At 46.1% G+C, this 18527-nt stretch overlaps 1 protein-coding gene across 3 annotated transcripts in view; it reads right to left on the reverse strand.

Moving 5' to 3' along the window:
- Window positions 1-18527, reverse strand: part of Pyroxd2 (pyridine nucleotide-disulphide oxidoreductase domain 2) — a 23946-nt gene that overhangs the window by 1646 nt on the left and 3773 nt on the right. For 2 of the 3 annotated variants that reach the window (XM_010638515.2, XM_010638514.2), the window contains 13 exons: window positions 17924-17943; window positions 15386-15479; window positions 15240-15313; window positions 10122-10277; window positions 7920-8073; window positions 7284-7345; window positions 7093-7190; window positions 6660-6801; window positions 6167-6301; window positions 4901-4973; window positions 4509-4665; window positions 2883-3037; window positions 1664-1770 (listed from right to left, as the gene is read on the reverse strand). In XM_010638515.2, the coding sequence (XP_010636817.1) occupies window positions 1664-1770; window positions 2883-3037; window positions 4509-4665; window positions 4901-4973; window positions 6167-6301; window positions 6660-6801; window positions 7093-7190; window positions 7284-7345; window positions 7920-8073; window positions 10122-10277; window positions 15240-15313; window positions 15386-15479; window positions 17924-17943 (1427 nt within the window). Of the gene's footprint in view, window positions 1-1663; window positions 1771-2882; window positions 3038-4333; window positions 4413-4508; window positions 4666-4900; window positions 4974-6166; window positions 6302-6659; window positions 6802-7092; window positions 7191-7283; window positions 7346-7919; window positions 8074-10121; window positions 10278-15239; window positions 15314-15385; window positions 15480-17923; window positions 17944-18527 lie in introns of those variants that run through there. The other variant, XM_010638516.1, reaches the window with a different exon arrangement.

Here is an 18527-nt window from a genome sequence, read left to right on the forward strand (position 1 = left end):
GGTCTCGAACTCACAGTGATCCTCCTGCCTCAGCCTCCCAAGTGCTGGGATTACAGGTGCGTGCCACCATGCCTGGCAACCATTTCTCTATTGCAAGAAATCCATCTCCTTTTCCTCTTCTATTCATTCTTTATTCTTCACTTTGTTTGTACTTTGCCTCACTCAAATGAGAGATACCATATGGTATTTAAGTTTGGGTGTCTGGTTCATTCCACTCAACATTGTATTTTCCAGATGCATCCACTTTCCTACAAACGTCTGAAATATGTCATGCTTTATAGTAAAGTAGTATTCCATCATATAGAGATACCACATCTTCTTTATCCAATCATCTATTGATAAGTATACAGGCTGTTTCCAGGACTTAGCGCTTACAAATTATGTTGCTATAAACAATGGTAAGCATCTACTGCTGTAGTATGATGTCTTAAACTCTTCTGGGAGACACCTAACATGGGGGTCACTGGGTCACACAGAATTTCTAATTCCTGTTCTTTGAGAAATCTCCCTACGAATTCCCATAATGGTTGTAGTATTTTACATTCATACCAACAATGAAAGAGGGTTCCTTTTTAAAAATCTCAGCAACATTTGCTATTGTTTGATTTCTTAATGATTACTGTTTTTTCTGGAGTAAGATGAAATCTTAGCATTGTTTTAATTTGCATTTCCTCTAACAGCCAGAGATGTGGAGCGTTTTTTCATTCATTTGTTGACCATTTGTATTTCTTCTGCTGTGTGAAATGTCTGTTCACTTCTCTTGCCCCTTTTCTGGTTGGATCTTTAAGTGGTTTAATTTTTTGTGTTCTTTGTGTATTCTAGATATTAGTTATCTGTCTGAGCAGCAGCTGGCACATTTTTTTTCATATTGTATAGGTTGTCCCTTCCCTCTACAGATTCTCTTTCTGTACAGAAGCTTTTTACTCTCCTATAATCCCATTTACTGATTCTTGCTGTTATTTCTTGTGCAATTGAGGTTCTGTTTAGAAAATCCTTTCCTACAAATATGTCTTTAAGTGTTTTACCTATTTTATCTTCTAGTAGGTTTAAGTTTTTTTTTAATGGCTAGATATTTGATCCATTTTGATATTAATTTAGTATATGGTGAGAGATAAGGGTCCAGTTTCAATTATCTGCACAGATAACCGGTTTTTCCAGCCCCACTTGTTGAATAGGGTATCTTTCCTCCAACATATGCTTTTGGTCCCACTGTCAAAGACCAAATATCTGAATGTGTCTGGGGAAGTTTCTGTATCCTGAATTTGCTTTGAAAAACCAAAGTTGCTTTTGCTATTCTGGGTCTCTTTTGGCTCCGTATGAGTTACTTCTAGTTATAACAGTATCCACAGATTCAATCTTATAACTGAAGAGCAGTGCAGGACCTTCTCAGGAAGGGCACCTTGCGATGAACGTCACGAGGAAGAGGCTGCCACGGGTGCTGGGGCAGAGGGGGCCTCAGCCCTGGGGATCATCTCCTGGGGTGCCTGTGTCTCTGTGTCCCCATTCCCCCTGCTCGTCATCTCTGATCTGCACTCTGTCCCTTCTCCACCATGGTCCCTGCCATCATCGTCACTTCCCAAGGAGGGCCAGGCAGAGCAGAGAGGGCAGAGCCAGCAAGTGGGGTGCAGGGAAGAGCGATGTGAGAGTACAGGCTCATACTCACCCCTCCAGGAAGCCCAAAGACTCTCTCCAAATCTGGTGGGGTGAGGATGTCCCTGCCCACCACAGAGCCCTTGAAGCCAGGGGCGTAGGCCTCAACGCAGTCGAATACTGTGTGTCCAACAGCAGAGGACCAGATGATATTGGGAAAAAGAGGAGCAGGTGTTATGCTTGTACAACTAGGTAAGTACTGAAATTCATTAAAACTACATGCTTGAAAGAATTTTTTAAAGGTACATTATAGCTCAATAAGTAAAAAACAAACAAAAACAGTCCACACCGACAAAGGGTCTTAGGCTAGTCCAGGCCCCGTCTTTCCCCATCTCCTCACCACGAGCCTAAACATGAAGCTGTTTGTCTATAGCAGACACCTCTGCTGCATATTAGCGGGCTGTAGTGGCACAGGCTTCTTCCCTCTTCAGAATTCGGCTGTGTTACACCGGAAGTAGCACAGCTTGGCTGAGACACTCCCAGCCAAGGTCAACTGACTCCAGCTAAATTCTCCCCTTCTGAATTAACCATTTGTTCTCTTCGAAGAGCAAAGATACGCTTGTGCCTCCTTCTACAGTCCTGCCTGCTGTGCACCTGTGATCAGCTGGTGCCCCGAGGCCTGCCCAGTTTCCCCCTTCCCACACTTGTAATGAGTAAACACCGGAGGTCCTAGGAGTCCTTTGTCTTTGCTTCCCACAGCAGCTTAGATCATCCCCAGACTCAGCTTCTCTCAGGTCTCTGTGCGCTTCTTTTAATTCTACTTTCCTATCTTGAGGATGTTGTACTGGCTCATAGGAGACCAGGACCACTGCAGGGGTCTCTGGTAATGTCCCCTTACCCTTTCCCTGTATTTCTCTTTCACCCCATTGCTTTACTTAATCTGCTTCCTTTTGCTTGGAATGCCCTTCACTCTCTGGCCAACTCCTATTCATTCTTTGAAACCCAGATCAAATGTCCCTTCCTTTGAAAGCCTTCTTTCTCTCTCTGGCTCATTGGCTCTGTCTGGTTGAGTAAAATACAAAGTCTTGCAATGATGAGTTGGTTGGTCTCCCTGACCAGGCTGTGAACAACTTAAGAGCCTTGTTCTTTTGGCTTTCTTAGCCCAGCACCTGACCCAGGAGAAGTTCATCCCGGGATAGGAGGTTATCTTCAGCACTCCTCTCCCCTCCGGACACCACATGTGGGTATGACTGAGTGAGGCAGTCACGTGGCGGCGGTTTGGCCCCCTTTACCTTTTTCAGCGTAAGCATTTCTCTCCTGCTCATCCCAGGTCCTGCCTCCCGCCAGAGTGTAAGGTGTGTACTGGGTGAAGAGGGAGATGACGTGGCAGCCGGGAGGAGCCAGTGTGGGGTCCAGCGAGGAAGGGATGCAGAGCTCAATCATGGGCCTGCAAGGTTGGGGGAGGGAGAAGGGCTGGCCCGAGGAGAGGGCTAGGGAGCCACTGGGCAGGGACTTGAGTCACAGTAACATCCCCGGGGCAACACCGGTGCTGGGTCACTTGTCACTGTAAGGCCACAGTGGTTATTTTCCATTCACCCCCTAGTTCCTGTCCAACAGCAGATCTCATCTACTTTACCTTCAAACTACACCCAGACCTTGCTACTTCTCATTGTTTCTGCTGCCCACCCACCCTCTGGTCCAAGCCACTGCCCTCTGTCTCCCTTGGATTTTGCAGCAGTAACCAACTGTAACAGTAGCCAGGTTAATCTTTCTAAAGGATTAAGTCAAGCTCTGCAGAAACTTTCCTGGAGTAGAAATTAGCAAGAGCCAACCAGACCTGACAGGATCTGGCTGCTCTGGTTCACAGGTCCTCCGTGCCCAGGTTCTTTCTCTCCAACTGCTCCGTCCTCATCACTCTGCCTTCACCACAGTCATACAATCCCACCCCAGGGCTTCTGCACCTGGCCTTCCATCTGGATGGTCTTCCCCCAACAACATCAAGACCTGTATTCTCCCTTCTGTGAGTTCTCTGCTCAAATGTCATATTACCAGAGAGGCCTCTCCTGGCCTCCTAACCAGCAAACCCTCTCCTTCTTGCCTGATTGTCTCCATGGTGCTTATCACTGATACATTCTGTGGATCATCTTATCTTCTCTCAATGGAAGGTCAGCAACTGAGGTATAGGCCTGCTGTCTTTGCTTGGCACAAAGCAAGGGCCCCCAAACATTTACAAATGGATAAAACACTTTGCCCTGCAACCTTCTCTTTAGACCCACATCCTCTTTACCACAAGATACAAATGTTTGTGCCTGACAGATCATAACCTTTTTTTTTCTCTTTTGTGCCTCCACCTGGCCCCCAGGGCCTCTAACTGACACCCAGTAGAGAGCTGTGTGTAGGGAGGCTTTCTATCTGTCAGCTGATGGACAGGATGAAAAGGTGTGGGGCTCACAGTGTCCCCGTCTGCCTACAAGGACAGAGATACAGCTGCAGCAAGATGTAGGAATGCTTTTGGAAGCTTTGCATGAAGACAGCTTATGTGGCATAAAGGAGGGTGCCCAGTAGGGGCTCAGTGTGTGCCCCATCAGGCCTCTGAATCAGATAACCTCATTTTCTCTCCCAGAAAGCATCTTCTCTTCTTCCCAACACCAGCACTGTCCTCTGCAGGGGTTATTTTAACCTGTAATGATCTCTGATATGTCCTGCTCTTCACACCCACCTGCCTGGTCCACAGATTTCTCACCTGGCATGCACTTCCTGTTTTTGGAATTTAGGTATGGAATGAGGCAGGTCCTAGGTCACCACAAAGTTTCAATGTCAGGCTGAAAAGACCAGTTTCTGCTGTGTCTAGACAGCCACTCACCACCCCAGCCCCTGCAGCGGAACATGCAGGGGAGGCCAAACTTGAGCTCACCCACCTGTGGGAAGGCATGCCACTTTGGGCATCTTCAAAGGCCTGATGAAGGAGGAGGGTGTTTTCACAGTTCAAGTGGATGGAGCACTGGTGATGGGGAAGTGGCTGGCCTCTGGGAGCATTGGGAGCTGCCAGAAAGTTGGGCAGCCTATCCACAGCCACTGAAGAACCAAAGACGGGGGTCAGGTCCCTGGCTGTGCAGGGCCCTTATCTGCAGTCAGCAACCTGTTCACCCACAGGTGGACTGGAAGCTGGAGAGTGTGAAGTGTCTTACCTTCCAACTAGGGGGAGGCTGGTGGTCAGGGGAGGGAGATGGTATGGGAAGTTTTCTCAGACATGAGGATTTTCCACTCAGAGAGTGCCAGAAGACTCAGCTCTGCAATTAGGTGTTCTTACCATTGATCTTAGTAACAGGAGACTGGGTGTCCAGCTGGGAGATCCTCTCTACGAATGACTCTGGAAGCCACTCCTGTAGGGAGAAGTCCCTGTGAAAGGCTAAGTATGGCCAAGGCCCCAAGGGAAGCTACCTTCTTTCTTTGCCCAGGCCAGTCCCTCAAACTCTGTCTCAGGAAATCCTCTTCATCTACCAGAGCTTAGCCAAGCCACCTCCTTCCTGAAGACCTCCCAGGCCCTCCTACTCAGCCTGACCACTTCATCCTCTGAGTTCTGCCAGCTCCCACCCTGCAGCTTTTCTCTTCTAGTCTACAAGCTCTGGAGGTCTTGATATCTCAGAGCTGCTTTAACTTCACAAGTCTCACTGCACTGATGTTTGTTAAATTGTGTTAGTGGTGAAAGTGGTGTTGCGTGCACTAGTCCCCAGAACGACTGGTGATTCTGTGCTCACATTCACATTATCTGATCTTCTAAGGACAGAGAAAGTGTGGGCAATTGCAATAACTGCCCCACATTCTCAGCCCTCTCCTTATAACTTTGTAGTGTCTATGGGCTTAGCTGTGAAACTTGCTCTGGCCAATGTTAGAAAGTAAGATGCAAATAGATCAAACAATATGACAATTTCATGATGGAACTTGCTAGCTTTTGCCCTCTGCCAGGTCCTGAGAACATGCCCGGACTACTGTACTAGAAGGCTGAGAGATACATGGAGATGAGTCAGATAACCTTGGTCATTCTACCAGAAACTGTCCTGAACTAGCCACAGCCAGCTGATTCCCAGGCACAGGAATAAGTATAGCAGAGTTGGGTGGCTAAGCACAGATAGACCTGGTCACTGCAAATCAGCCAAGATCCAGTGCATTCTCCGTGTCTGCAAGCTACTATTGCTTTCTACTATCTGCCCAGAAGCTTTGTGTTTGGTTGTTTTGTGACATCAATAGGGCAACAGCTCTTTGACACAGACAGTGGAATTAAAGTTGATGAGAGAACTGTAGGAAAGTTATAGAAATAACTGTAGGCCAAAGGTCAGACATGGATTCTAGGGCTGGCTCAGCAAGTAATTGCCAGCTGCGTGGATGGGTCACCTCATCTCTCCTGACCTTTTCTTCCTTATCTATGCGGCTTTTCCTGGTAGCTGCCCATTACCTGCCCGCTTTCCCAAAGGAGACTTAGCGCTCTTATCTCCCACACTTAGGTAGTTCTGATCCCGCTGGTGGCCCTGTATTTCAGCCCCTTCTGGCAGACATCTCACCTCCACTCTCGCCTCACCTGTGGTGTCAACTTCAGGAAGGTGACCTGAGGCGATGCGCTGGACAGCACTACTTTGCTCCTGACCTCCAGGCCATCCTGCAGTACAACTCCTTGAACGCAGCCTTCACTGCTCACTTGTACCTTGGCGACCGTCTGGAGCCCACCAGCAAGAGGCCCCAGAAGCCCCAGGAAGGAAACTCAGATGAAATCTGGTTGATTTCCAGTTTGTGTTGCACTTGGGCACCCACACTTTCTCCTCCCAACCCAGTCCTCCAAGCTTGGTAGCTTCTGGGGGAAGCCTTAGCCCAAAGGTGGCTTAGTGACTGGTGACTTCAGAGGAGCCGGTGAGAAAAACTGGGATCTCTGACAATTGCTCAGCCACCACACGGTGGATGACCCGACTAGTGCCTGGATTTTAAGCCCAACCATTTACGTCAGGAAAACAAGGGACCTTCCAAACTCCAGACTGTTATGTAGCCTTGCCTATAATCAGGGGAGGGGAAGCGCTTACCTTGTCAGTGAAAATACTTGCTCCGTGTACAGTGGCTGAGCTTGCAATGGCATCAGAGAGAGCACCCATGCCACCCTGGACATAGCCCCAGGTACCCTGTACTCCCTCCAGGCCCCCCATCACATGATGCAGCAGCACATACCTAAGCATAGAGCATAACACTAGGTGCTGGAAATAGGACTCCACCTCCCATGTTTTAGGTCCAAGTGTTGCTTTCTTTCTAGTACCTGCAGCCTCCTCCTGCCCCCACTCAGCCTTTTTCGTAAGTCTTTAAATGAGTTCAAGCCCTTTTTCTTCTCATTCTCTCTGCAAATGTGTTCAAGTGCAGTGCCTAGCTAAGTGAGCTCAGTGAATGACAGTCGCCGCTGCTCCTGCCCTGGTTCTCTCTGGGTAATGTTCTCCACTCCTGCTGGCCCTAAGTGCCCTCACTCACCCACTCCCTGGAGTGTGAGGGCTTGTCATGGCTCCAATCACAGCATCCGTTGCTAGAGTGGCTTTTAGAGGCTCAGACTCGAACCACTGATCCAGCACCTTGACAGCAAAGTCATAGGAGAAGAGCTCAGGGACCTGGCTAGTAGGACAGGCACCCAACTACAGGTCGGGCCTAAGGGTGGGAAGCACTACCTTGGCAATGGGAGCTGTGAGGACCTGGTAGTACTGGGGAAGGTGGGCCCCCAGGATGCGGCCTAGAAGACAAAACCCACAAAACAGCAATGTAGACACGCTGTGAGAAACACTTTGCTCTGGACCTAGTGGACAAGAGAACTGGGTTATAGGAGGCAAGGTAGCATGGTGGAGGCAAGCCACAACCCCCATCTTTCCAGAAACATGGCCTAGGGTCTCCTTTTAATGTCTTTGAACTTGTCTCTTTATCTGTAAAATTGGAATCATATTTCATAAGGGCTATTGTGAGGATTAAATGACATATGTAAAGCATTTGCAAATTCATAGGTATCGGTTGCATTTAGCCGTTACTATTCTTTTTGGAAAATTTTTAACTTATATCTTATTCCCCTACTTTGAACTCTGTAAGGTACACTCCCTGGGAGGAGTCCATTTCTCTGATACTGATGCAGCCTTTGTCCAGGCTTGGTTTCAGCCACACCAGCCGGAGGCCTCAGTGAAGATTCCAGGTGGACTCAGCACACGTAGTCAACCAACTGGCCCTGAGTGGCAGCTGCCTTGGAGGTTCAGGCATCAACAAAACAGGCTCTTCTACCTCACCCATGAAAGCCACTCCTCACACCCTGATGGACTCACCTGCCTTCAGCAGGGGCTTGAGGGTGGATAGTGCCTTCAGCCTTTGCAACAGAGAGTTGTGCTGGAAGGCCGCCATGTCCACTGGGGCTGCATCCAGCAGAGGGTCAATGGCCAGTACCAAGCGGCTCATGTATTCCTCATATTTGGGAAAGGCCTGGAACAGAGCTCTAGATCAAGACTTCACAGTCCAAACTCCCACAAGGACAGTATCTCCATGTCCCGCTCTCCATGCCACTCCCACACGGCCACCACTCTACAGTGGAGCCCTGATGGTTCCTTGAGCTTCATTTTCTGTGTAGCTTGGGGTGGTCCCGCTGAGTCCTCCTACCTCCAAATCTGTGTTGACATCAGCACCAGGAAGAGGGAATGGGAGAGGCCACAGAGACCTCAGTAATATGACAGCTACCAGGGAAAAGGGTTCGTGTAGGCCAAAGCAGCAACAGACAATTGGCAAGTATCTGAGGTATCTGTGATAAGGACATTAGAAGTTTTCCTCTCTGTCCTTCTGTCTTTTCATATGTGACTGGTAAAAGTTAGATCTCTCCCTCAATCTCCAGGGTGCTGATGTTCTTTACTCATCTATCTGTCTGATGTATTACCTCCTCACACCCAGCAACAGAAGTCGTAACCCCTCACCCCATGAGCTCCCACAAGAGAGTCCATTTTCTTTAATTGGTTCCCTATGCCCACCACCCTCTACTAGACCAGTGATAGGGGTAGAAATGGTTGCCCATGCCATTGAAGGCCCTCCTGATGCTCACCCCAGACCTTTAATTTGGGCTCAGTTATACCCATGAATGCACACACGGAATTATAGTAAGTTACATTAAAAAAATCTCTATGTTGAAGAACATTTAAGAAGTCTTGGTAAGAATGAAGTTAAATAGTTTTTTCTAGAGTGAGTCTTTAAAATAACAACAGGGCCAGGGATGTAGCTCAGTGGCACCGCACTTGCCTGGCAAGCCCAAGGTCCTGAGTTCAGTTCCTGGTACAAGGAAAATAGATAGATAGATAGATAGATAGATAGATAGATAGATAGATAGATAGATAGATAGGATAGGCAGAAAGAATAACAACTTGCAAAGGAGATAGATAGATAGATAGATAGATGATAGATAGATAGGATAGGATAGGATAGGTAGAAAGAATAACAACTTGCAAAGATAAAACCAGAACTGAAGCTCCTTGTATTCCATGATGGGATGAGCCCTGACCTCCTGCTTCTTTGGTTACTAATAGGCTACAGGCTTTGCTGTGCTGACTCCTGCCTAAGGCATTTGAGATAGGCAGGGTTTAGGAGAGCAGAGGCCCTGGTCCCCAGGCCAGTGCACAAAACAGTCACATGAGGTGCACTTGGAAAAAGCAATTTCAGAAATTTCAGACTGGTTTAGAAATTTCTGGTTGAAGAGATATGTACCATATGTCTGTGGCTCTCTAGGTTTTATCAAATGTTCAGTTAAAACAACAAAAAGCAATGTGCATGGATTATACTAACCTAGGTTCTTATAAAAATGTCTCCACTGAGATCTGATTTCATGTAATTTGTATTAGGTGTGGTATACAAATGGCCTTTCAAAGAATCTTTCCCTACCCTCAGAACCCATCATACCAGGCCTATTATATTATTCAGGGACTCATCTGGACAGTTACCCAGCCAGTTTCTAGATCACCACACACTATCCAGTGTGTGTTCTTTCTTTCACAGATCCACACACCATCATATACACTTTATTGTCTTGGGTGTCAGGGGATTAATGCCAAATTGAATGAATATTATCTTAAGTTCCTGATTCAGTTCACTTTATCCTTAATTGTCTCTGATCTGCCCTTCCTCTTCTTTCATGGATTTCATGTAGATAATCATGTGGGGTTCTGTCTGAAAGCAGGTGGGAATCTGAGGCACACATAGTAAACGTACATACCAGTGGATTCCCTTTTGAAATTCAGCATGAGGAGGACATCTGACAGTGGCCTCATACTGACCATACACAGGTTTGAGGGCTTTAATCACTGCTCTCTATCCCTTCCCTTCACAGTGCTGAGATCAAAAGCTTTTGTCCAGGGAAGAAAGGATGGCCTGTCCAAGCTCCCATGGGCTTTGGATACTGTGTTCTAGAATGGATCCAATCAGTCCTTTCCTTTCAAGAACCTCATCCAGGCTGATGAGGGAGGAGGAGCTCAGTCTCTTGTCACTTTTCCTACCTGGGCATCCTTCTGTGAGAACTGGGCAATCTGCTTCTGGTTTTCTGCCATTTCTGTGCCCAGCAGCAGGGACCTAGGCACCATGCTCCCTGTGCCCTCTTCCAGAATGGGGGTGAAGGAGTGGGGATTTCGAAGATGAAGCCTCAGCCCATGTTTCTGCAGGACACAAAGAGTACAGGAAACATTTTGGGGTTTATAGTGTCTGCTATTTACCTTTCTCCAATTGTGTTTGTGTGACCACCTGGGTGGCTGTGTGCAGGTTCTGAAGGTATGGGTCCCAGTTTTCCTTTTTTAAATATAAGTTTACAAAATGTCCTCTTGCCAAAGCACTAAAGGATAGACCATACCACACTATACCATACCATGCTTTTCTTGTGCCAGGGACATTAGTAAGGCTTACAATTACTATCTCACAACAGCTCTGTAAGTACTATTATCCTCTTTGTGCAAATACCGCAACAGAAATTCAGAGAAGTTAAGTAACTTGTCCCAGATCACTTTAGAAGGTGGTTCTAAGTTTCAAGACCATATCGCTGTGACTCCTATTCCCCGGTTCTCAGAACTAATCTATAACTGCCCCACTTCAGAGATAAATAATTAAAATTTAGAGAGACACATAAAGCAACAGTTATGTGAAAATCCATACATATAACTTAGATGTATTATTTACATCAAAATTTTATTTACTTTGAAGACTCATTTCCTCCAGGGTCACTTTAAATAGAAGTTCCCTTGAAGTATTTAAAATACAATTTGATTTACAGATGTTTGCCCTGCACACAGGACTTTCTCTGAGCACATTTACTTATCTATGGAGACACAGACACAATAAAAGGGACCCATGCTACTAACCTTAGTGAACCTTATTACTGCTGATGTCTGGAGACTTCCTCCCCTGTATCTATGACCTGGGGCCTCACTACTTTAAGGTCTCTGCTCAATTATCCTTTATCAGCAATGCCTCCCCTGATGACACCAGCTCTTCTTGTCCCCTCACTCTGTATTATTTTCCTAAGTCCTTGTCATCACATAGCCAATTATATATCATGCTTCTTCATCTTCCTAAGCAGAAGAGATGGTCTATGAGGTCAGGGCACTGTCTATTTTGCTTACTACTGTATCCCCACATGGAGATTTGGGGTACCAGCAAGCATTCTGATGACTAGAGGGGCAAAGGCTATGTTGCAGACAGGTGTTGCCCCAAAGGACATAAATGAGACCTGTGAGTAGAAGTGTTAGAATGACACATAGAAACCACAATAAGCCCTTCTCAACAAGTACAGCTGGAACCATCAAACTCTGAGAAGCTCCAGATGGGCAGGATAGCCAGGCATGCAGCATTTTGTAGTTGATATTCAGAACGCAGGTGTGGCTTGGGTGGGAGAACTCTGTGTCCTTTCTAACATCAAGACTGAGAAACCTGATTCCAAGTTTGAGGAGCCAATATTGTATACCTGTTGAAGCCCAGGAGCATCTTGAGTTCCTCTCTCCCCCTCATTCTTCGGCATCCCAATCAGAGCTAAGTCTTGTCAGCCCCTACTGCACAAGTTGTCCACATCTTTCCACATCTTCTGCCTTGGGCCAAGTGCCATCATATGGGGCACTGTGGTAGCTGTCTCATGGATCTATCTGCAAGCCCCTCTTGTCTTCACTATGATCCAGATCAACTGATCTTTTATAAAGTCATGAATCCCATATTCCACTTCCTGATTAAACACCTCAGGTGGCTTCCTACTACACATGGATAAAATTCAGACCCTTCATGTAGCTTGCAAAGTCCAATTTGAGCTGGCTCTTGCCTTTCCCTACATCTGCTGCCCTTCTGCCTGTCAGTGGTCTGCTTTGGCCACACTGACCTGCCTTCTGCTCATGCCTGCCTCAGCCTGTCAACTTCCATTCCCTCTGGCTGAAACTCTGCTCAGACGCTGCACCACACTGGCCAGTGACTTCGGTTCACATATCACCCCCTCAAGAAAGATTTCTAGATCACCAGTGTAGGCTGGGCCCTCCGGACTTTCCCTATTATATTGCTCACTTTCTTTTCTTTCTACCACTTACCTCTACCTGAAGTTCTGTTACTACCTCCAAGTTCACCACTGTATCCCAAGTGTCCCAGTGCCTAAAAGAGCAGGTGCTCAGAAACACTGAGTAGATAAATCAGTAAACCTTCATTATAGGGGACCCAGAAATTATTTCCAGTATAACTAATTGAACATGAGTCATTTTTGACTGATTCTAGGACTTTCTATTATAAATGGTGCCTTTACAGGGATAAGGGGAGAAAATGAGAACCAAGACCTGTCATGTAAAGTTACAAGATCCCAATAATGAATGCAACTGTAATGTATACCAAAAATGTACCAATAAACTCAATGAGGAAAAACATAAAATAAAATAAATGGTGCCTTTGGAGCACTGCTCCTGAGTGCTGAGGAAGAGAGCCAGGTGGGCACCAGCAGGACTGCTCCCCTCTTCCCACTGCTTGGGCTGAGCCAGTACCTGGATCCACACCACAGAGGGGCAGTGGATCAGAAAAGCACTGTTCTGAGCTCCAGAAGATAGAGCAGAAGTAACAACAGAAAGAAGGCCTCTCTGAGGCTCCTTGATGAAAATTGAAGCCCAATGGAAAAGTGAAGAAAATCTCTGCAATAAAGGAACACCAGGCCATCATAGTTGATTTCTTTTTTCTTTTTTTTTTTCTTCTCTCTTTTCCTTCTCTTGACTGTCATTAATTTTAAAGGAAAGTGAATGCAGTTTTTGGCTTCCCTATTGCTGTTAGGTTGTTCTGTTCTTGTCTTTGTTCTTTTGTTCTGTCTCTTCCTCTTGTCTTCAACAATTTCCTAGAGTTTGTGTGATCTTCCTGTGACCTCTGGTCTCACTTCTAACCTTTCCCAATCCTTGTACCTATCTATGCCTCCCTCACCAACTCTTTCTAAGCCCTCATCCTGAAGGGTAAAGAGTTTATTCACTATTAACATATTTTAGCTGGTCCTCAATTTTTATTTAATTCACACGGTTAAAGGTGATAGATTAATAACTATCACAAATTGTCATTTTCTAAGCTGTGCTTGATGCTACTGTATGACTTAAGCTAAGGTGTTGTGATTGTTCTAATCAGTTGTCCTTCCTGTTATACTGAAAATGAGATTGCCTAAAGGTCATTAGAAATTCAAAACCTAAAGACCAGCTATATCAGGAAGACACCTCTGAGAAGCAATTATTCCTTAAGGGTTTAGCTACATGCAAGCAACAAAGATATTTATAATAAGTAACACTGAAGTATCAACCCAAGAATTAAACCAAAAACAGCACCAACAACAAAAGCAGAAGTGAGAAGACACCTAAGCAAGGCACAAACACAGACTTCCAGCTCACCACAGGCAAATTCTGGGGAAGAAATTGATCTGGGAAAGTCTAATAATCAACCACCTGGACACCCTGAACTGATAGCACAGAAAGTAACAATACAGATGAATTGGGCTCTAGAATAATTCAAAACAGAGATAATTTTCCAGATAACTACAGAGATGGTGAGCAGAATGGAAGACATGATTAGAGATTCTAGAACAGAAACAGATTTTAAAAAGTAGATGATTTCAGGACCATAACAGAAGCCATGAATGTCCAGTATAGGAAAGAAATGGAAGTCATGAATACCCAACATAGGAAAGAAGTGGAAGTCATCAAATAGATTCAAACAGATATCCAGGAGATTAAAAACTCTATTGAAAGCATTCACAGCAGAATGAGCCAATGTGAAGACAGAATTTCAGATATAGAAGACAGGATTGCAGTCAGTGACCATGAAAGGAGAAATCTCTTAAAAATAGTAAGGGAACATGAGAAATCAATCCAGCAGCTCCTAGATGATGCAAAAAAGAATAATATAAGACTGACAGGAATCCACGAAAACACAGGTGAAAGTACAAATGACATTAAAAAAACTGTTCACAGAATTAATGATAGAAAACTTCTCAGAGTGAAAGAATTTGACGTACAGATAAGTGAGGCATGTAGGACTCCAAATAGCCATGATCAAAAAAAAAAAAAGCCTACATCTAGACATATAATAATCAAGATCTCGGAAACCCAATAGAAGAACAAAATACTACAAGCAGTTAGAGGAAAAAAAAATCATACAAAAGAAAGCCCATCAGAATTACAGCAGGCAAATCCTCAAATCAAGGAGAGCCTGGAGCAAGGTATTTCAAGCCCTAAAAGAGAACAACCTCCAACCTAGAATGATGTTTCCTGCAAAACTATCTTCCAAAATTGGTGGGGAAATAAGATACTTCCATGACAAAGAACACTTGAGAAACTTCATGAATACTCAACCAGCACTGTAAATGGTGCCTTTTTCATTATTGTTTTAATCATTTGGAAAAAGAAGAAGGGGCATTTAAATATCCATTAATGGCCTCCATGAGATTTGCTTGGAATGTGATGTTCTCTTAATAAACAAAAACAGAACCATTCTCTGATTATCTATGTAATTTTCAGCATGTCCAGGCATGCCAAGTGGAAATTCTTGGGAAAGGTAGATCAGAGAGACCAATGATATGGTGATTTAAAGGGTGGAGTTCTCAGTTGTATCTTGGGGCCTTCTGTTCTAGAATGATCTGAGGATGTTATAAAATGCCAGTTCCTGCACCCCAATATGTCTATAGAATCAGACTTCTGAGTAGGAACATTTGGAAATGTCCAAGTCCCTACCAGTCCCCAGCTCATTCTTATGTATCTGCAGGTTTGAGAACCTCATCTTAGAGAGAACTCCTATAGTAAAACATGAACAGAAGGAATATGGCTGAAACCTGGATGATGAGTAAGGGAAGGAAGGGAACAGAGACTGCCTCTGCCCCCAGTATCTGACACCACAAGTAATCAGTACATTTTATAGACTGCCCTTAGCTATAGTGTGGTATGGGCTGAAGACACCAGACCAACCCCTAGGCCCTGGCTAACTTGTATTCAGTTCTGGTATCAGGGATATCTGGGGTGGAAGAGAGAGACCTCAGGTGTGGTGAGTCGCCTCAGGTACAGGACAGGCAGCCCTCAGTGGAGGTGGAGAAGACGGAACTGCAGCCCTCCAGGCAACCATCAACATAAGGACTGCTTTACCTTTAGCTCCAGCTCATTGTAAATCTGTGGCCTCAGCAGGCTGAGGAGGTAGGATGCTCGAGAGAACTTAAACCCTAGAACCAAACAGAAGAACAATCACTAGTGGTCACCCTCCTCCCACCCCCCCTCAACCTCTCAGAGCTCACCTGGGATGATTTCCTCAGTGACAGCGGCACCCCCGATCACATGACGCCTCTCGAAGACCACTGTGTTCACCCCAAGTCTCTGCAGGTATGCTGCCTGGGGGCACACAGGGTCCTCCTTATCCCTTGGTAACACAGGGACCCAGGAGCTGACTAGTTAGTGGTCTCAGGGTCCTCACTGCAGGGCCAGCCAGCTTGCCTGCCTTGGTTTGTGCTGTTAAGATGTTTTCAAATTTCAGACACATCTGCTCCTGCTCCCCTGTATCCCATCTGAAGGCCTCCTGAGAAGCCTGGCTGTCTTGGGAACTTACATTGCATCCTGTCCACCCTACCTGATGTCCCTCTCCTCCAGGTGGGAGCAAGCTGCTTTCCTTTCTGCAAGCAAAGCAAGAAGCAGCATGGTGAGGCTGAACTTCAGGATGGAGAGCCAGACAGACTCCCCAGGTTCAACTCCTCATACTCATTTAGCTGAGGCAGCTCCAATACCTGATCTGACTGACCTCAGTTTCCTTGTGGAAAAATGGGGCCAATGGAAGTAGTGCCAATGTTACTTACTTTATTGGGATGCTGTAAGGATTACCTGAGCTAGCAGGGGCTTAACATGGTCCCTGGCATAAGATGTACAATAAATGAAGCTGCGGCTATAGTAGAACTTTATTCTGAGGGAGGAAGTGATGCAGGAGCTTCTGTCAATTTTCTCCAGCACTTAATGGAAAATCAATAAATGGAGTTAATCCTGTACATACAGTCGTACTATATAGTACTAGCCTTCCCACCACCACTAAAACCAGTGTGACAACAAGGAAAGTGCAGTTTAGAAGCCAGACTTTTTCAAAAGTTTTCTTTGCAACCACTATATGCCAGATACTGTGGATACATCTCATTGAATCCACTCTACCATCCTAGAGGTAAAATGAGCACTGTAGTTCTCCTCATTTCACACATGGGAAAACTGAGGCTCACTGAGGCTAACAACTTGCCTAAGGCTCCCACAGCTAATGAGTGGAGGTGTCGGAAAGCGAGCCCAGACAGTCTAACCCAGGATCTATAACCTTAACAGATCCACTGAGAACAAACAAGGACAGTCTCTGACATTTGGAAACTGGCCTGGCATGCAGACACAAGCACACTATTCTATTAGATATAAAATGTTTTCACAGAGTGACAACCTCACACAAAGTTATTCTGAGGCCATGACAAAATGAGACACAAGCCCTTTGCAGTTTTGTCTAAACACAAGCAAAAGGAAGAATTCTGTGCTATCCACAAAATATCAAACATTCCCTCTCTTAGCCAAAAATGAACAACTGCTATTTCTTCACCAATTACTGATGTCCTCATCTAAGCTCTGCTCCCTTGACGAAATTTACAGAGAAACAGAGACTCTAAGTCACTTTCTGACAGTGTCTAATCTGGGGAAAACCTTCACCTTCTCAGCCTTTCCCCAAATTATCCAACCAAAGCTCAAATCCTATCTTAGGTTCTTTCTTGCACCTTCTTGCTGAGACACCCATGATCCACCAGCATGTCCGTCCCTTGCGGCAAAGAGTAAGAAACTCAACTTGGATAACCACAGCCATGATCCTGGAGCCCCTTGCAGGAACAGCATCGATACCAGCCATCCCTGGGCTGAACATGTCCAGTAAGAGCCACCAATCGTGTCAAGCTTAACATGCCAGGTCTGGGCTGCACACGGCATCTTTTGGAGGTGGGAGCCATGATCCCCATTTTACCGTGGCTCAGAAATGCTGTGTGACTCATCCTTACAGGAGAGGTAGAGCTGGGTCACAAACCCATGTTTATATTAATAATGAAACCAGTGTTACAATTATCATAGAATGTTCAAGTAAAACGGATGCATCAGGCAAAGGATGAAGGGTTAGCAAATGTCCCTTGGCATCTCACAGTCTCTGCAAGTTTCCCTACCTCGATATTCCAGAGCTGCCACTGCTTCCACATGATGGCCCATTTGTTCTGTGGCCTCTTAGAGGTGTGTGGACCCAGGGAGAAGCACAGCTTGGGGTGACTCTGGCCCAGCTAATGTGGGATCTAGAAGTCAGCTGTGCCGGCACAGGGTCCCTGGCCCCGCTGTCAGGTGGACTAACCTTGCCAGGGCACACTCTGAACACACAGCAGCTATAGGCTCTGGGTGCTACATCACTTAAATCTTGCTGGGCAGCCAGTCCCTCTACACAAGGACTGTCCTTAACCTGGAGTCAGAGTCCACCTAGCGCCATGTTCCTGATCCTCAGGCTCCAATCCCCTTCCTCTGGGCCAGTTATGCGTATGTGTCTTCCCACTGTTCACCAGCACACTTCTCCAAGCTCCCTGACCTCCCACAGGGAGGGGGACCACATGCCTTAGGACAGGCCAAGAGAGGGACTGTATCATCCTCCCTAACTGGTTGTAGATGGCACAGGGAACATGGACAGCTGTCCTAGGCCTTAACCCTGCCTCCTTCCTCCTGCTTTTCCTCAGAGTGCCTTCCGAGAGTCACAGGCTCCAGGGCCAGAGACAAGAGGCTGAAAGGGAAGTACTCACAGCCACCAGTCCGTTGTGTCCTGTAAAGACAAGGGAGAGGGGAGGAGAATGTTATTGGTCAGTGGACAGGTACACACCTTCCTTGGGGGAACGAGGTCACTCATCCCGGCCCCAGTCCAGGAAAAGCATTGGTGATTCTCCCTATTCTGCACTGGGATGTGGGAACAACCAACTTAGGAGGAGTCGGAAAACTACAGTTCTTGTGCTGGCTTGAAAAGAATACTGCCCTCTGGCTTGGTCAGCAGCTCCATACTGAAGTGAGAGGAAAGGAGAAACCCATGATTGCCTGGACTTCCATCACTAGAGGAGGAACAAGTGCCTATAGGGACATCACAAATTACATCGTGGGAAGGGCTGGTGTACATGGGCCATCCAGGTGAGTGCTGCTCAGGTGGGGAGCTGCTTGTCCTCTGTACCTCAGCCCCAAGTGTGATCCACAACATGTAGAGGTGTCTCTACAAATCTAGTGTTCCAAAATGGTGTGAACAGTGCAAAAGAAAGTAATTCACCACATACAGATTCAAGGTGTTGTTAAGGGTGCTCGCTGACTGGGCAAATTTTTGTCATACTTTTTTTTTTTTTTTTTTAAACATATGAGAAGGGT

Source organism: Fukomys damarensis, unplaced genomic scaffold, assembly GCF_012274545.1.
Source record: "Fukomys damarensis isolate Sample0158 unplaced genomic scaffold, DMR_v1.0_HiC HiC_scaffold_8, whole genome shotgun sequence".
In the NCBI taxonomy this organism is placed as follows: Eukaryota; Metazoa; Chordata; class Mammalia; order Rodentia; family Bathyergidae; genus Fukomys; species Fukomys damarensis.